This window comes from Erythrolamprus reginae, chromosome 5 (assembly GCF_031021105.1).
Source record: "Erythrolamprus reginae isolate rEryReg1 chromosome 5, rEryReg1.hap1, whole genome shotgun sequence".
NCBI classification, from domain to species: Eukaryota; Metazoa; Chordata; class Lepidosauria; order Squamata; family Dipsadidae; genus Erythrolamprus; species Erythrolamprus reginae.
The window spans coordinates 8,128,325-8,147,399 of record NC_091954.1 but is presented as its reverse complement, the minus strand read 5'-3'; the positions used below and the strand labels follow the sequence as shown (position 1 = coordinate 8,147,399).

General features: G+C 41.0%; 1 protein-coding gene across 2 annotated transcripts in view; it reads right to left on the bottom strand.

The window, feature by feature from the left end:
- AP3M1 (adaptor related protein complex 3 subunit mu 1) overlaps positions 1-19,075 on the bottom strand; it is a 45,003-nt gene that overhangs the window by 23,905 nt on the left and 2,023 nt on the right. Inside the window, exons 1-2 of one of the 2 annotated variants that reach the window (XM_070752035.1) lie at positions 5,923-6,315; positions 4,480-4,755 (exon numbers count right to left, since the gene is read on the bottom strand). In XM_070752035.1, the coding sequence (XP_070608136.1) occupies positions 4,480-4,755; positions 5,923-5,937 (291 nt within the window). In that variant the 5' untranslated portion in view covers positions 5,938-6,315. Of the gene's footprint in view, positions 1-4,479; positions 4,756-5,922; positions 6,316-19,075 lie in introns of those variants that run through there. The other variant, XM_070752036.1, reaches the window with a different exon arrangement.

Below are 19,075 nucleotides of genomic sequence, written 5' to 3'. Positions count from 1 at the left end.
ATTAGAATTGCCCCCACCCTCCTTGCCTTTCGTAAGCTACTTAAAACCCACCTCTGCTGTCAGGCATGGGGGAATTGAGATCCTCTTTCCCCCTAGGCCTTTACAATTCTATGCATGGTATGTCTGTATGTATGTTTGGTTTTTATATTAATGGGTTTTTAATCGTTTTTAACATCAGATTACTATTGTACACTGTTTTTTATTGTTGCTGTTAGCCGCCCCGAGTCTTCGGAGAGGGGCGGCATACAAATCCAATAAATAAATAAATCAGAGAGGCTCTTCATCAGGTGGTGAAGAATGCAATTATTTTGGACATGCGTTCAGTAGACAACCATGGATAGAAATTATGTATGTCCCGATGTGCAGTCAGTTACAACAACCTTACACAAGCCTTTTCCTTAAGTGTTGCAGCAGACTGTTGTAATAGCTACCTGTAGCTATTGGGGATACTCATAGATGCCATCATATGGTCTGGTTCAGCCTTATGTTGCTCAAAACCTTTAACAGTTAAGAAAGTATAAAATCCCAATAAACCTCCATCTCTATGTTTGTATCTTTCTACCTGCTAATGTCACTCTCGGAATATTCAGTGGCATTATTATTATTTTTTATTATTTATTAGATTTGTATGCCGCCCCTTTCCGTAGACTTGGGGCGGCTCACAACACAATAAAACAGTTCATGACAAATCTAATAATTTACAATTTAAAATATTTTTTTTAAAACCCCATTATTAAGCAGACATACATACAAGCATACCATACATAAATTGTATAGGCCCGGGGGAGATATCTCAGTTCCCCCATGCCTGACGACAAAGGTGGGTTTTAAGGAGTTTACGAAAGGCAAGGAGGGTAGGGGCAGTTCTAATCTCTGGGGGGAGCTGGTTCCAGAGAGTCGGGGCCGCCACAGAAAAGGCTCTTCCCCTGGGGCCCGCCAACCGACATTGTTTAGTTGACGGGACCCGGTGAAGGCCCACTCTGTGGGCATAGCTTTGAAAGAAACAATTTTAGTGACAAAAATTGCATTGCCCTAAACATACCTGTTTGGCTTACGCTCGAAAAATACTAAAATAATTTGGCATGTTTTGCTTGAAGAAAAAAAAATATATCAATGATTTTATGTAAGGTTGGGGAATTCCACTTTGGGAAAACTGAAAATGAGGAACCGAATCGGTCTGCTTATATATGGAGCAGAAGATCTGAAAGTCCCTAACCATCCACTATTTTTTGCTCCTTCCTCGTGTGTTAAGTTTTCCCTGTTGCAAAGGATGGAAGCAAGAGGCTTAAAAATAGGACAGTAAGACTGGATTAGATAACACGAACGCTTCTCATCCATATCTGTCATTCTGAGGATCTGCTATCAGGCAAGGCATAAGGAAATCTGAGTTCCTCGAGACAAAGTTATAGATAGATGTTCCATTCTGGTCATTTCAAGTTGTACTTGGAAATTCTATTGCTTAAGTACTTAAAATGACTTACAAACCCCAAACTCTTTTTAAAAGTGTTTATTAGATTTTGCACATTAAAAACATCTTACCCCAGGTTTTTTCTTATTAGGTATTACTGATACTAAATATAAAAAAGAAATATATTATTTAATAATTCATATATTAGTAGCGGCAAGAATTGCCCACATCACCTCGAGGTTCGATTACTGCAACGCTCTCTACATGGGGCTACCTTTGAAAAGTGTTCGGAAACTCCAGATCGTGCAGAACGTGGCCGCGAGAGCCATCGTGGGGCTTCCCAGATTCGCCCACGTATCTACAACACTCCGTGGCTTGCATTGGCTGCCGATCAGTTTCCGGTCACCAATTCAAAGTGTTGGTCATGACCTTAAAGCTCTACATGGCATTGGACCAGAGTACCTCCGGAACCGCCTGCTACCGCACGAATCCCAGCGGCCGATAAGGTCCCACAGAGTTGGCCTTCTCCGGGTCCCGTCGACTAAACAATGTTGTTTGGCAGGTCCCAGGGGAAGAGCCTTCTCTGTGGTGGCCCCGGCCCTCTGGAATCAACTCCCCCCGGAGATTAGAACTGCTCCCACCCTCCTTGTCTTCCGTAAACTACTTAAGACCCACCTATACCGCCAGGCATGGGGGATTTGAAACACCTTTCCCCCAGGCTTATTATAACTTATGTTTGGTATGTATGTGCTGTTTGGTTTTTAATTATAATAGGGTTTTTAGTTTTTTAATATTAGATTTGTGCCAGCATAATATTGTTTTTATCGTTGTTGTGAGCCGCCCCGAGTCTTCGGAGAGGGGCGGCATACAAATCTAATAAATTATTATTATTATTATTATTATTTGCACAAAAATGGAAAGAAAAGGAAATTCCAAAAGACGAAGATGTCTTTAGGAAAATTATGGAATGTGCAGAATTAGATATGATGACGAGACGGTTAAACAATCAAACGGAAACAGAGTTTTATAAAACTTGGGAGAAAGTATATAATTGGTGGAATGTAAAAAAGGATGATTAAAGATACAAAAATAAACTACGGAAAAGTGAAATTTACCAGGTTGAATATATCGTATAGCGATATTTAATGGATATGTTTTAGTTTTATTAATTGATTTCAATTATTTTTATTACAATGATATCATGAAAATGCTGAAATGTTTAGATTTTTGCGTCATAGTAGTATTTGAAGAGATATTTTACTAACAATGTTCACTTTTCTATCTTGATCTAAACTACAATTAGTCTTTCTTTTTTGTATTAGGAAGAGTTCTATGCTTAGTGGAGTAATGGCAGCTCCTTTACATGTTTGTTTGTTTGTTTGTTTGTTTGTTTGTTTGTTTGTTTATTTATTAGATTTGTATGCCGCCCCTTTCCGTAGACTTGGGGCGGCTCACAACATAATAAAACAATTCATAACAAATCTAATAATTTACAATTTAAAAATTTAAAGTAGTTAAGAAAACCCCATTTTTAAGCAGACATACCTACAAACATACCATCCATAAATTATATAGGCCCGGGGGAGATGTTTCAATTCCCCCATGCCTGACGACAAAGGTGGGTTTTGAGGAGTTTACGAAAGGCAAGGAGGGTAGGGGCAGTTCTAATCTCTGGGGGGAGCTGGTTCCGGAGAGTCAGGGCCGCCACAGAGAAGGCTCTTCCCCTGGGGCCCGCCAACCGACATTGTTTAGTTGATGGGACCTGGAGAAGGCCGACTCTGTGGGACCTAATCGGTCGCTGGGATTCGTGCAGCAGAAGGCGGTTAAATGTTGTTTGTCTTGTTTTGTTTCATATTTTAAAAAATTAATTAAAAATATTTTTAAAAAATCTTACATACATTCATCTCAATTTTCCTCTCATGAATGCCACCCTGCTTGCAGATCATGACCTTCTAATATAAGTGTCCTTCTATTTTTAATAATATCCATTCTTTTATTCAAAGAAGTGATGCTGACTGATGATATAATAATATAATTTCCCCTGATCCTATATCCTGTAATAATTGATGGGCTACTTAATTCTGGGTTACTTTCCTCCCTACATGAATTTGGTTACTGTTTGTTCAGTTCATCTTCCACAAAATTGTCCTAATTTTATGGGGATTGTTGGGAATAGATATAGCCATCTTGGTACATTTTCCTATAGATCTTAAATTTTTCCTCTTTTAAATTTATTGTCAAAACCAATCTCAGATTAGATGGAGAATTGTTTGCAACAAGTATATATCTTCCTCCATGACAATGTGTCAGAAAATAAAAAAGAGGATTTAGTATTTGTTAATGTTTCTCAAATCTGGAATATAGGAACTTAATTCGTTCCGTGACCAGATTCTTAAGTAGAAAAGTTTGTAAGAAGAAGCAATTTTTCCCATAGGAATCAATGTAAAAGCAAATGTGTGCCCTTGGGGAAACCACAGGGAGGGTGGAGGCCCTGTTTCCTCCCAGGAGATTCCTAGAGGCCCCACGGAGGCTTCTCCCCACCTTTTCCGGCCCTGTTTCCTCCCAGGAGATTCCTAGAGAGGCCCGATGGAGGCTTCTCCCCACCTTTTCCGGCCCTGTTTCCTCCCAGGAGATTCCTAGGGAGGCCCCACGGAGGCTTCTCCCCACCGTTTCCAGCCCTGTTTCCTCCCAGGAGATTCCTAGAGAGGCCCCATGGAGGCTTCTCTCCACCTTTTCCGGCCCTGTTTCCTCCCAGGAGATTCCTAGAGAGGCCCCACGGAGGCTTCTCCCTGCCTTTTCCGGCCCTATTTCCTCCCTGGAGATTTCTAGAGAAGCCCCATGGAGGCTTCTCCCTGCCTTTTCCAGCCCTGTTTCCCCAGGAGATTCCTAGAAAGGCCCCACGGAGGTTTCTCCCAGGCTTTTCTGGTTACAGTTTCGGAGGCTCGGATTTGTAAGTGGAAAATGGTTCTTGAGAAGAGGCAAAAAAATCTTGAACACCCGGTTCCTATCTAGAAAAGGTTGTAAGTAGAGACGTTCTTAGGTAGAGGTACCGCTGTATTCTGTAGACCCACCTGGAAAGTATCTGCTACGCGATGGAGGAATTCGATGACAAAAAGCGGCGGCACTTCCGTCTGTATGACAGACACAAAAAATATTTTGTCCCGGTAGATGCTGATGAGGAAGTGGTGAGGGGTCGGGATGACGGGAGGCACATTTTCCACGTCGGCTGCTCTTTCCTGAGCTTCAAAGAAATAGTCACACACAGATTGGCAGACGATGCTCTTCCAGTGCTTCTCCAAGAATATGTCCCCAGAAGGATTTATAAGAAACAGGCTGTGGATCATTTTCTGTTGGAGGACACAAGCACAGGCGTTAGTATGAAATTTTGGGCTTTAGAGCTCTCAGCCCCTTGCTTTGTACAATTACTCTTTGGAAAGGCACATGTGTCACCGTTCAAGAGACTTTGACCTGCTAGTTTATACTTTACAACAGTGGTTTTCAACCTTTTTTTGAGCTGCGGCACATTTTTTACATTTACAAAATCCCGGGGCACACCACGAACCAGCCTCTCCTTCTCTCTCTCTCTTCCTCTCTTACTTTCTTTCTCTCTCTCTGTTTTCTTTCTCTCTCTTGCTTTCTTTCTCACTTTCTCTCTCTCTTACTTTCTCTTTCTCTCTCTTGCTTTCTTACTTTCTTTCTCTCCCTCTTTCTTCCTCTCTCTCTCTTGCTTTCTTTCTTTCTCTCCCTCTCTTACTTTCTTTCTCTCTCTTGCTTTCTTTTTCACTCTCTCTCTTACTTTCTCTCTCGCTTTCTTTCTCACTCTTTCGCTCTTACTTTCTCTCTCTTGTTTTTTCTTTCTTTCTCTCTCTTGCTTTCTTTCTCTTTCTCTCTCCCTCTTACTTTCTTTCTCTCTCTCTCTTACTTTGTCTCTCTATTGCTTTCTTTCTCACTCTCACTCTCTTTCTCTCTCCCCTCTCTTTTTCACTCTCTCTCTGTCTCTCTCTTTTTCTCGCTCTCTCTCTTGCTCTCTCTCTGGTACACCACACTGACAACAGCGGCATCAGACAGTAGCCGCGGGGAGGCGGCAGGGCGAGCGGCTGCGAGTGGGAGCAAAAAGTTGCGAGACCGGAAGCTGAGCTTCCTTCTTCACGGCTCAAATCTCCTGTGCTAATTTCCCCATGGCACACCTGACCATGTCTCACGGCATACTAGTGTGCCGCGGCACACTGGTTGAAAAACACTGCTTTAGAATATAGAGTGGTGGTGGGAGTATTTAGTTAGCCACCAATTGTGCAAGTTCTCCCACTTAAAAAGATGAGAGAGGCCTGTAATTGACATTATAGGTGAACCTCAACCATGAGAGACAACATGAGAAAACACATCCAGAAAATCACTGTCTGATTTTTAATGAATTTATTTGCAGATTATGGTGGAAAATCCTAAGTATGTAGTCACCTAAAAAAAGATTTCTGAGTCTCACAGATCTGTAACTTCCTCTGTCCTCCACTCATTACCTGTAGTAATGGCATCTGTTTCAATTTGTTATCAGTATAAAAGACACCTGTCCACAATCTCAGTCACACTCCAAACTCAGCTATGGTGAAGACCAAGGAGCTTTTGAAGGACATCAGAAACAAAATTGTAGTCCTGCAACAGACTGGGAAGACTGACTCTGCAACAGACAAGCAGCTTGGTGTGGGAGCAATAATTAGAAAATGGAAGATATACAAGACCACTGATAATCTCCCTCGATCTGGGGCTCCACGCAGGACCTCAGCCCATGGGGTCAAAATGACCACAAGAACAGTGAGCAAAAATCCCAGAACCACAGGGGAACCTAGTGAATGACCTACAGAGAGCTGGGACCAATGTAACGAAGGGTATCCTCACTACGGCTGCAGGGACTCAGATCCTGCAGTGCCAGATGTGTCCCCCTGCTTAAACTACCGTAGTACATGTCTAGGCCCCTCTGAAGTTTGCTGAGAGTATTTGGATGATCCAGAAGAGTATTGGGAGAATGTCATATGGTCAGATGAAGCCAAAGTAGAACTTGTCTGGTAGAAACACAACTTGGCGTGTTTGGAGGGGGAAGAATGCGGAGTTGTATCCAAAGAACACCATGCCTAATGTGAAACATGGGGGTGGCAACATCATGCTTTGGGGATGTTTCTCTGCAAAGGGACCAAGACGACTGAGCCATGCACATCAAAGAATGAATGGGGACAGGTATCGTAAGATTTTGAGTGCAAACTTCCTTCCATCAGCAAGGGCACTGCAGACGAAACATGGCTGGGTCTTTCAGCATGACAATGATCCCAAGCACACCGCCAGGGCAACGAAGGAGTGGCTTCGTAAGAAGCATTTCAAGGTCCTGGAGTGGCCTGGCCGGTCTCCAGATCTCAACCCTATAGAAAACTTTTGTAGAGAGTTGAAAGTCAGTGTTACCCGGCGACAGCTCCAAAACATCACTGCTCTTGAGAAGAGATCTGCATGGAGGAATGGGCCAACATACCAGCAACAGTGTGTGCCAATCTTGCGAGGACTTACAGAAAACGCTTGACCTCTGTCATTGCCAACAAAGGATATATAACAAAGTATTGAGATGAACTTTTGTTATGGACCAAATACTTATTTTCCACCATAATTTATTTATTTATTTATTTTATTTATTTATTAGATTTGTATGCCGCCCCTCTCCGTAGACTCGGGGCGGCTCACAGCAATAATAAACAATATATAACAAATCTAATAATTTAAAAAACACTAAAAACCCCATTATTAAATGCAAACATACATACAAGCATACCATACATAACTGTATAGGCCCGGGGGAGATGTTTCAGTTCCCCCATGCCTGACGGCAAAGGTGGGTTTTAAGGAGTTTACGAAAGGTGAGGAAGGTGGGGGCTGTTCTAATCTCTGGGGGGAACTGGTTCCAGAGGGTCGGGGCCGCCACAGAGAAGGCTCTTCCCCTGGGTCCCACCAAACGGCATTGTTTAGTTGAATAAATTCATTAAAAATCAGACAATGTGATTTTCTGGATGTGTTTTCTCATGTTGTCTCTCATAGTTGAGGTCCACCTATGATAGAAACATAGAAACATAGAAGACCGACGGCAGAAAAAGACCTCATGATCCATCTAGTCTGCCCTTATACTATTTCCTGTATTTTATCTTACAATGGATATATGTTTATCCCAGGCATGTTTAAATTCAGTTACTGTGGATTTACCAACCATGTCTGCTGGAAGTTTGTTCCAAGGATCTACTACTCTTTCAGTGAAATAATATTTTCTCATGTTGCTTTTGATCTTTCCCCCAACTAACTTCAGATTGTGTCCCCTTGTTCTTGTGTTCACTTTCCTATTAAAAACACTTCCCTCCTGGACCTTACTTAACCCTTTAACATATTTAAATGTTTCGATCATGATGTCAATTAAAGGCCTCTCTCATCTTTTAAGAGGGAGAACTTGCATAATTGGTGTCTGACTAAATACTGTGTTCCCCCACTGTATGTTGCCGTGAGAAATTGGGAGAGGCCGTTGCATGAGGGACGCAGAGATGTAGCCATAACAAATTCCTTCTAGATTCTCAAGGTCATCCTTTGTTCAGTACCTGCCCGGAAGCTGATGGGAGTAAAATGATACGTTGGCAAAAGACAACTAGTCAACATGGAGGTTGGGGGTATGGGAACAAGGGAATGAACTTTCAACTGGGTGGAGAAACCCTCGCAGCTTTAGATTCGGGTTTCTCACAGATGTTGCATAGAAACATAGAAAATTGACGGCAGAAAAAGATTTCATGGTCCATCTAGTCTGCCTTTATACTATTTCCTGTATTTTATCTTAGGATGGATATATTTGTCCCAGGCATGTTTAAATTCAGTTACTGTGGATATACCAACCATGTCTGCTGGAAGTTTGTTCCAAGCATCTACTACTCACGTTGCTTCTGAACTTTTCCCCAACTAACCTCAGATTGTGCCCCCTTGTTCCAAATAAATAATAAATTGGAACTTTTGAGGAATGCTGTGCCGCTGTCTCTGATTTAATTTCAGATGCTATTTGAAAGCTTGACACCAGGTTAACTCCGATTCTTAAATCCACAATTTGCTGAAGAAGCTGTGTTTGCACACAGCAGGAACCTCAGTGGATGATCTTATTAAATATATTATGCGAAAAATGAACCAAGCCCCAACAGTAAACTCTGAGCTGTAGGTGAACCAGACCAATAGCCGCCCCGAGTCTATGGAGAGGAGCGGCATACAAATCTAATAAATAAATAAATAAATAAAATAAATTCAGCTTCTTCTTTTTTTTGAAAATAGCTTTTTACTATTTTACTGGAGAGAAGAAAATTTTAGTCTTTAGTTAGAAGACAGATTTGTGCCTATCTGGATTTATCAAGACAAATCCAGCTAAATCACTTTTTGGCTTTGTAAATCATGGGGGTTTTATTATTATTATTATTATTATTATTATTATTTATTAAATTTGTATGCCACCCCTCTCCGCAGACTCGGGGCGGCTCACAACAGTCACAGAAAACAATATATAATACAAATTCAATAATTAGAAAGCTAAAACCCCATAATTTTTTAAAAAACCCATGCACACCACATACCATACATAAACAGTATAGGCCTGGGGAAGATATTTCAATTTCCCCATGCCTGACGGCAGAGGTGGGTTTTAAGGAGTTTGCGGAAGGCAAGGAGGGTGGGGGCAGTTCTAATCTCAGGGGGGAGCTGGTTCCAGAGGGTCGGGGCCGTCACAGAGAAGGCTCTTCCCCTGGGACCCGCCAAACGACATTGTTTAGTCGACGGGACCCGGAGAAGGCCAACTCTGTGGGACCTTATCGGCCGCTGGGATTCGTGCGGCAGAAGGCGTTCCCGGGTTTATAGCTAAATGTTGTGGAAACCCAGAGTAACGTTGGAAGTATGATATATTCTACTCACGGTCTTAGTGTTCCTCAAATTGTGGTTAAAACAAACCACACCTTAGTATGATATATATATAAATCAAGCCCATACCTTAAGATCCTAAGTAATATATAATCTGCTGGGCTGGGGTAGCAAGCAATTATATTTATAATTAGATTTAGCTATGTTTATCTGTTAACACTGCTATCCTTAGATCAACAGCAGTAGATCACATTACTCACTAAACTCTCTGCAGTTTTCACAGCTGCACAAAGAATGTAAGTGTTTGCAATTAATTGATAAATGGTGTAGCGCTTGAAGGGAGGAAAAGAAAGACCAATATTTAAGATCATCTAAGAAATGAAGTAATTAATTTGGAGTAACTGATAAAAAATATAATTCCTGGACCTATTCCAAAGATTAGATATTAAATATTCCTTCTAATTAAACAACAGACTTGTCAAATACAGCTATGAGAAAACACTATGATTAGTGATGTTGTTCACTATGGCCAATTAACTCAAATGTATTACTAATTGTCTCCTATATACAGACATTTTTTATTCTCATTCTTCTATCTTATTTAGTTTTGGGCTTTTAGAATGTTTTTTTAAATTATTATTAAAAGTTGCTGAGAGACAACAGTTGTCAGCAGCATATTATTGTTGACAATCTCTCAGCAACTTTTAATAATATTAAAAAGTTTAAAAGCCTAAAACTAAATTAGACCCAAAATAATATTAAACCTGAGCCGAGCCTGTTTGAGATATAAAGGTTGGAGAAAAGAAAGGTTGAAAAATATCAGAACAAGACATTTTTATCACAATTTTTTTTTTCTAAAAAATCTCAGAATAGAAAAAAAAAACCCAATAAAGTATTCCCTTCCAGAATAATAATACAACAATGGCTTCATAAGATTGCTACTTTACTGGAAAATGCTAGAAAGAATAATAAAAGAAATAGTAAAACAGGAGATAGAAATAACCCCGGAATTTTATTTACTGGGAATAACCAATCAGAAATATAAGAAAGAAATTTTGTACTTAGTTATTCACATTTTGACCGCGGCCAGGATAATATATGCGCAAAATTGGAAAGGGGAAAATATCCCCAAAGAAGAGGAAGTCGTTAAAAAAATATTAGATTGCGCTGAAATGGATATGATGACAAGACGGTTAAAAGATCAAGAAGAAACAGAATTTAATGAAATATGGAACAAAGTGTATATATATGGATAAATAAGAATAATAAAAAGTTAAGATAAACAAATGAACAAATAAGAGAATTGTATTAGTAGAGATATGATTTAAGTGTTATATTAGAATTAGTAGGGATAAGATTTTAGAATTATGTTAGAATTATTATGAAGACCTATTATAAAAAGTCAAACAAATTTCTTCTTTTCATTTATAATAATAAGTTGACTTTAAGTATTTTTTTTAAGTATTCTTTTTTCTGTATTGAAATTTTTACTTTTAGAATAAGTGGGGAAGATACAACCCCATTTTTATGTTTAATGTTATGTTTGTCAGTTTTGTCTATTTTATGAAAATTAATAAAATTTATTGGGAAAAAAAAGATTGCTACTTTTATTCCTGCAATTTTTTTAATTCAAGATTTTTATCTTCAACAATGATTTTAAAAACTTTGAGAAACACCAATCTTGATCATCAAGAAGAGGGATAGAATTATTGTGCCCCAGTGACAGGTGGCATTGTGCTATCAAAAGTAAACCCCCCTTTGGGAACAAAAACAGGAAGATCTCTCCATGCCTCAGATCAATACTTTAGGGCAGAGGTCTCCAAACTTGACAACTTTTAAGACTTGTGGACTTCAATTCCCAGAATTCTCCAGCCAGCATAGCCATGGCAGCATTCAATATTGCTGGATCTTTGAACTTGCAGAACCTCAGCATATGAAAACTGAGATAATATCTAATAGAACAAACGATATGACCTTTAGCATTTATCTCCTTTCTCTTACAGAGTCTGCAGAAAAACCCCCAAACTTGACTTAGATATTCACGTTAAGCTCTATTTAAGAGCCGCCACCGCTTATCCAAACCAAAAGGGAAGCTAATAATGACTAAACAGACTTCTTGTAACTGCAGCATTCTTCAGAGTATAAGACGCCCCGGAATTTATTTATTTATTAGGTTTGTATGCCGCCCCTCTCCCCTCATTTAAAAAGCAAGATATACACACAAACATACCATGCATAAACTATATAGACCTGGGAGAGATGACTCAATTCCCCCATCCCTGATGGCAAAGGTGGGTTTTAAGGAGTTTATGAGAAAGACAAGGAGGGTGGGGCCAATCCTAATCGCCGGGGGGGGGGAGTTGGTTCCAGAGGGTCGGGGCCGCCACAGAGAAGGCTCTTCCCCTGGGTCCTACCAGATGACATTGTTTAGTCGATGGGACCTAACCGGTCGCTGGGATTCATGCAGCAGAAGGCGGTCCCGGAGGTATTCTGGCCCGATGCCATGAAGGGCTTTATAGGTCATAACCAACACTTTGAATTGTGACCGGAAACTGATCGGCAACCAATGCAGACTGCGGAGTGTTGGTGTAACATGGGCATACCTAGGGAAGCCCATGATTGCTCTCGCAGCTGCATTTTGCATGATCTGAAGTTTCCAAACACTTTTCAAAGGTAGCCCCATGTAGAGAGTGTTACAGTAGTCGAACCTCGAGGTGATGAGGGCATGAGTGACTGTGAGCAGATAGGGTCGCAACTGGTGTACCAGGCGAACCTGGGCAAACGCCCCCCCTTGCCACAGCTGAAAGATGGTTTTCTAATGTGAGTTGTGGATCGAGGAGGACGCCCAAGTTGCGGACCCTCTCTGAGGGGGTCAATAATTCCCCCCCCCCAGGATAATGGACGGACAGATGGAATTGTCCTTGGGAGGCAAATCCCACAGCCACTCCGTCTTATCAGGGTTGAGTTTGAGTCTGTTGACACCCATCCAGACCCTAACAGCCTCCAGGCACCGGCACATCACTTCCACTGCTTCGTTGACTGGACATTTAAGACGCACCTCAGTTTTGATGGAAGAAAATAGGAGAAAAAAATTCTGCCCACCAGGTATTCATCTGGCTAGCATCCTTAGTCTGGTCAGCTTCAGCACATTATTTTATACCCTAGTTAGGGCTTAAAAAACCTTATTTGAAAAAAAAAGCCGGCAAGGACTTAGGGCTGGAAAAAACCTTCGTAGAGAGTAGCTGTGAAAAAGCCTGCAAGCTGATAAAAGCCTGCAAGCCAGTTAGCGCATTTTTAGGGCTGGAAAATAAAGGTTCACAAAAGCTACATTCGGAGTATAAGACACAGCCAAATCATCAGCATCTCTTAGAGGAGAAAAAGGTGTGTTTTATACTCTGAAAAATACGGTAGGTTGGACTAAACTCTCTGGAACTTTCCAAGCATTTATTATTATTATTATTATTATTATTATTATTATTATTATTATTATTATTATTATTATTATAGAAGACTGACGGCAGAAAAAGACCTCATGGTCCATCTAGTCTGCCCTTATACTATTTCCTGTATTTTATCTTACAATGGATATATGTTTATCCCAGGCATGTTTAAATTCAGTTACTGTGGATTTACCAACCACGTCTGCTGGAAGTTTGTTCCAAGGATCTACTACTCTTTCAGTAAAATAATATTTTCTCACGTTGCCTTTGATCATTCCCCCAACTAACTTCAGATTGTGTCCCCTTGTTCTTGTGTTCACTTTCCTATTAAAAACACTTCCCTCCTGAACCTTATTTAATCCTTTAACATATTTAAATGTTTCGATCACGTCCCCCCTTTTCCTTCTGTCCTCCAGACTATACAGATTGAGTTCATGAAGTCTTTCCTGATACGTTTTATGCTTAAGACCTTCCACCATTCTTGTAGCCCGTCTTTGGACCCGTTCAATTTTGTCAATATCTTTTTGTAGGTGAGGTCTCCAGAACTGAACACAGTACTCCAAATAATAATAATAATAATAATAATAATAATAATAATAATTATTATTATTATTATTAATTATTGGATTTGTATGCCGCCCCTCTCCGCAGACTCGGGGCGGCTAACAACAACAGTAAAACAGTACAACAAAATCCAATACTAAAAAACAGTTAAAAACCCATTATATAAAATTTTCCTTCTTCCATGACATGACTTGTCCCCACCCCTGTGAAAATCCAGGAGGGCCACTTTTTCCTTATCCTGATGGGACTTTGAATCAAAAGTACACACACAAGTACACAATGTCCCAGTTCCTCTATCATGCTGATTCACGTTTGGTGTGAATCTTGGATAAGCCTCTGCTTCACATGACATGGCCTTCTACAGCCAGCTAAGTTCCAGGAGACAGCAAACACCCAGTTTGCTTTATTTTATTTTTTTTCCAGGCATTCATCAAAACAAATTCCTTAAACAAATGCGAGTTCCGAACTGGTTGCAAAAACTGAGCATGTTGGGTTGGGTGCTAAACTTGCCCCCAACTTTTGACTGACTATCAATTTCAATTCACAATTTATTACAGCCATAGACCAAAACAAATAAAAACTCTCAGTAAATACACAACCAAAAGTTGTGAGATAAAATGATAAATGACATGGCATCTAGCCCCAGCCAGATTGGCTAAGATTTACCCTAATCTGAAGCCAAACTGCTGGAGGATCCTTTTACCACTTATGGTGGACATGCCCACGCATAAAAAAGCTTTGGAAAAAAATCCAAACATGGATTCAAGAGATTACGGCAATCATATTAAAACTAAAACCAGAAATTTTTCTTTTGGGCATAATAGATCTAGAATGTAAAAAAGAGGGCTTCTACTTGATTCAACATATAATTACAGCCACGAGAATCACAACTGCGCAGAATTGGAAAAAAGAGGACACGCCAACCGAAAGAGAAATTGTTAAGAAAATATATGATTGTGCAGAAATGGACAGACTCACCCTAAAACTTAAAAATAAAGAGGACTCAAGATATTATGAGATTTGGGAAAAAATTTATAATTGGGTAACAAAAAGAAAAAAGATAAAATGTAAACTAAATATAGGCTAACATATAGGGGAAAAAGAAAAGGATCTGATACTCATCAAATACAAAACTCTGAATATTTTTATCGGATTGTTATCAACATCTTTTTTTTTTTTTTAAATCCAATCGGTCCCTAATTCAAGTGTAAACTAGAAAAAATATCGGAAAAACCGCAGCAACCATATGCCGCTCAGTGTTTAATCTAAGAAACTTAGAACTGTTTGAAACAGTTCACTGAGGGGTGCGGGGAAGGAAGAGTTAAAAGGTAACAATTTATTTAGACAGAACGTCTTAAACTTAATTTCTAACTCGGATATATTTGTTTATAGTATTGTTAGATATGTTGAAATGATAAAGTTTACTCAAACAGAATAATTATATGATATAAATATAACAAGAGCATGGTGAATATATGTCGACACAATGATGTAAAATACGATGTATCTACTCTTCCTTCTTTTGTATATTTTTGTAAATTTAATAAAAATTATATTTTTTTTTTTAAAAACCCATGATAAAATCCAGATGGCCGGGATTAAAGGGGGAATGGCAGGAAACTGGCTGACCCTTCGTGCCGCTCTCAAATTTCCGGGGAAATTTTTCTGGGCTCGGGTTCTTAAGTAGAAAATGGTTAGTAGATCAAGGGAAATCTACAGATGCAATTTATATTGACTTCTGCAAAGCCTTTGATTCAGTGGTCCACGACAAACTACTGCTAAAACTCAAATCCTATGGCATCTCAGGATCCCTCCCTAGCTGGATTACAGCATTCCTGTCAAACAGACAACAAGTGGTCAAAATAGGAAGCACCATATCCACCCCCGTCCCAGTTAAAAGCGGTGTTCCCCATGGTAGTGTACTGGGACCAACGCTCTTCATTCTCTACATCAATGACCTTTGCGATTACATCCCAAGCAACTGTGTCCTCCTCGCCGACGATGTAAAACTCTTCAACACCACCGATAACACAACTACTCTCCAAAAAGACCTTGACGCTGTTTCTGAGTGGTCTAACACATGGCAACTCCAAATCTCAACTAGCAACTGCTCTGTCCTACACATTGGGAAGAAGAATCTGAACTCCAAATACGAACTGAATAATCAAATTATCACAAATAATCCCCACTCGGTTAAAGACCTTGGTATACTAATAACAAAAGATTTAAGTGCCAAAGCCCACTGCAACAATATAGCCAAGAAGGCTTCAAGAGTTGTAAACCTAATCCTACGTAGCTTCTGCTCTGGCAATCTCACACTACTTACCAGAGCTTACAAAACTTTTGCCAGACCCATCCTCGAATACAACTCATCTGTTTGGAACCCATATCGCATCTCAGACATTAACACCCTTGAAAATGTCCAAAGATACTTCACCAGAAGAGCCCTTCACTCCTCCACTCGAAACAGAATACCCTACGAGACTAGACTTTCAATCCTGGGCCTAGAAAGTTTAGAACTAAGACGCCTTAAAGTATTGCCCACAAGATCATATGCTGCAACGTCCTGCCTGTCGGCGACTATTTCAGCTTCAACCACAACAACACAAGAGCACACAACAGATTTAAACTTACTATTAACCGCTCCAAACTTGACTGTAAAAAATACGACTTCAGTAACCGAGTTGTCGAAGCGTGGAACTCATTACCGGACTCCATAGTGTCATCCCCAAACCCCCAACACTTTACCCTTAGATTATCTACGGTTGACCTATCCAGATTCCTAAGAGGTCAGTAAGGGGCGAGTACAAGTGCACTAGAGTGCCTTCCGTCCCCTGTCCTATTGCTCTCCTATATCTCCTATTCCTTTCTTCTATTCCTATATCTCTTCTTCTATTCTTTCATTGATATGTTCTATTCCTATATCTTCTTTTCTATTATTTTTTAGATATATTTTACTATGAGTATCTCCTCTATAACCTTCATCATGTATTTTACTATGTATATATAGATATATACCCACTAAAACCCTCATTGTGTATTGGACAAAATAAATAAATAAAAATAGAGGCAAAAAAAACCCCTTGAACACCTGGTTCTTATCTAGAAAAGTTCTTAAGTAGAGGCGTTCTTAAGTAGAGGTACCACTGTATCATCTTTTCTTTGATTCTCTCAAATCTGGGTAAATTATCCCAAAGCTTGGGATTTTTTTTTCTCTTGGGGTAACAACGCAGACCCCATTCACCCAATCACAAAAGGCCATTTAAACTGACTTGAAGGTGGAGTAGCTTAACTATGGGGACACGGTGGGTCAGTGGCTGAGACACTGAGCTTGTCAATCAGAAAGTTTGGCAATTCAGCGGTTCAAATCCCTAGATAAGAGACTGAGCTCCTGTTACTTGTTCCAGCAACTGCCAACCGAGCAGCTCAAAAGCACGTAAAAAATGCAAGTGGTGGGAAGGTAACAGTGTCCCATGCGCTTTCGGCGTTTAGACATGCTGGCCACATGACCATGGAGATGTCTTCGGGCATTCTGGCACTTTGGCTTAGAAACCTGGTGCCTGGAAGCTGTTGCGGTCTGGATGGGTGTCAACAGACTCAAACTCAACCCTGATAAGACGGAGTGGCTGTGGGTTTTGCCTCCCAAGGACAATCCCATCTGTCCGTCCATTACCCTGGGGGGGGAATCACTGACCCCCACAGAGAGGGTCCGCAACTTGGGCGTCCTCCTCGATCCACAGCTCACATTAGAGAAACACCTTTCAGCTGTGGCGAGGGGGTCGTTTGCCCAGGTTCGCCTGGTGCACCAGTTGCGGCCCTATTTGGACCGGGAGTCACTGCTCACAGTCACTCATGCCCTCATCACCTCGAGGCTCGACTACTGTAACGCTCTCTACATGGGGCTACCTTTGAAAAGTGTTCGGAAACTTCAGATCATGCAGAATGCAGCTGCGAGAGCTATCATGGGCTTTCCTAAATACTCCCATGTCACACAAACACTCCGCAGTCTGCATTGGTTGCCGATCAGTTTCCGGTCAAAATTCAAAGTGTTGGTTATGACCTATAAAGCCCTTCATGGCACTGGACCAGAATATCTCTGGGACCGCCTTCTGCCGCACGAATCCCAGCGACCAGTTAGGTCCCACAGAGTTGGCCTTCTCCGGGTTTCGTCAACTAAACAATGTCGTTTGGTGGGACCCAGGGGAAGAGCCTTCTCTGTGGCGGGCCCGACCGTTTGGAACCAACTCCCCCCAGATATCAGAGTTGCCCCCACCCACCTTGCCTTTCATACGTTCCTTAAAACCCACCTCTGTCGTCAGGCACGGGGGAATTGAGACTTTCCTCCCCCTACGCTTATAAAATTTATGCATGGTATGTCAGTATGTATGATTGGTTTCTAAATTGGGGTTTTAAATTAACTTAAATATTAGATTTGTTTACATTGTATTATTATTGCTGTTAGCCGCCCCGAGTCTGCGGAGAGGGGCGGCATACAAATCTGATTAATAAATAAATAAATAAACAAACAAACAAACAAACAAACAGAGATGAGCATCGCCTTTAAAGCCGGCAAAAATTAGCACACGTGTGGGGAAACTTTTACCTTAACTATAGCCTGGAATCACGGCCTCTAATACAGCACACGTTAAGAGCAGCCACAAATCACATCTGCAGTGTTTCCAATGGGGCCAATATGTTAGGTCAAAGCAAACCCCTTGGGGAAAAAACCCCAAGGGCTCTGCTCCACGCACTGTCACTCTGGATAGGAGCAGTCTACCTGATCTTGCTCTGCTGAGTAGCTCAGCTATGATTAACGGAAAGCACAGGGCAGCAATGCCATGCAACTTGGTGTAGTTAAAAGTTATTCCCCTTCTGCACTCTGGGTCTGACCAAGTTGTGCAGATCTAACACTGTGGTTTGTAAACCATGGCTTAAGCTCAGGGATCTGTGTGAACTCCCTTGTTTTCCTAGGGATGCTTTCCCTAAATAAATCATGGCTTAACGTGTAAGGAAAAACCGCTATAGGAATATAATATATTCACATGTTCTAAACCATAGTCTCTTCAATCAGGAGGGCTTAGGGCCTCATTTACGAATCATATGAACCATACCAAACCATACCAAAGCCAAAAATTAAAAAAACCCCTACCGATAACATTTGTTTGACACACTAAACATTATTATGCCTTGGTTTAACCTTGGTTTAACCAAGTCACAATCACACATTTTCAGAAAAGAACTTCGACTTGAGTTTCATCTCAGCAAAAAAGGATGCAAAAAAACCACTTTGAAGCTGTAAAGCACCTCAATGCTCTGTGTGTGTGTGTGTATACATATACATACCTATATACACATACATACGTATACACACACACAAACGCATACATACACACACACACATACTGTATATATCCCACATGCACATCAACGAAGCGGTGGAAGTGATGTGCCGGTGCCTGGAGGCTGTTGGGGCCTGGATGGGTGTCAACAGACTCAAGCTCAACCCGGATAAGACGGAGTGGCTGTGGGCTTTGCCTCCCAAGGACAATTCCATCTGTCCGTCCATTACCCTGGGGGGGGGAATTATGGACCCCCTCAGAGAGGGTCCGCAACTTGGGCGTCCTCCTCGATCCACAGCTCACATTAGAACAACATCTCTCAGCTGTGGCGAGGGGGGCGTTTGCCCAGGTTCGCCTGGTGCACCAGTTGCGGCCCTATCTGGACCGGGACTCGTTGCTCACAGTCACTCATGCCCTCATCA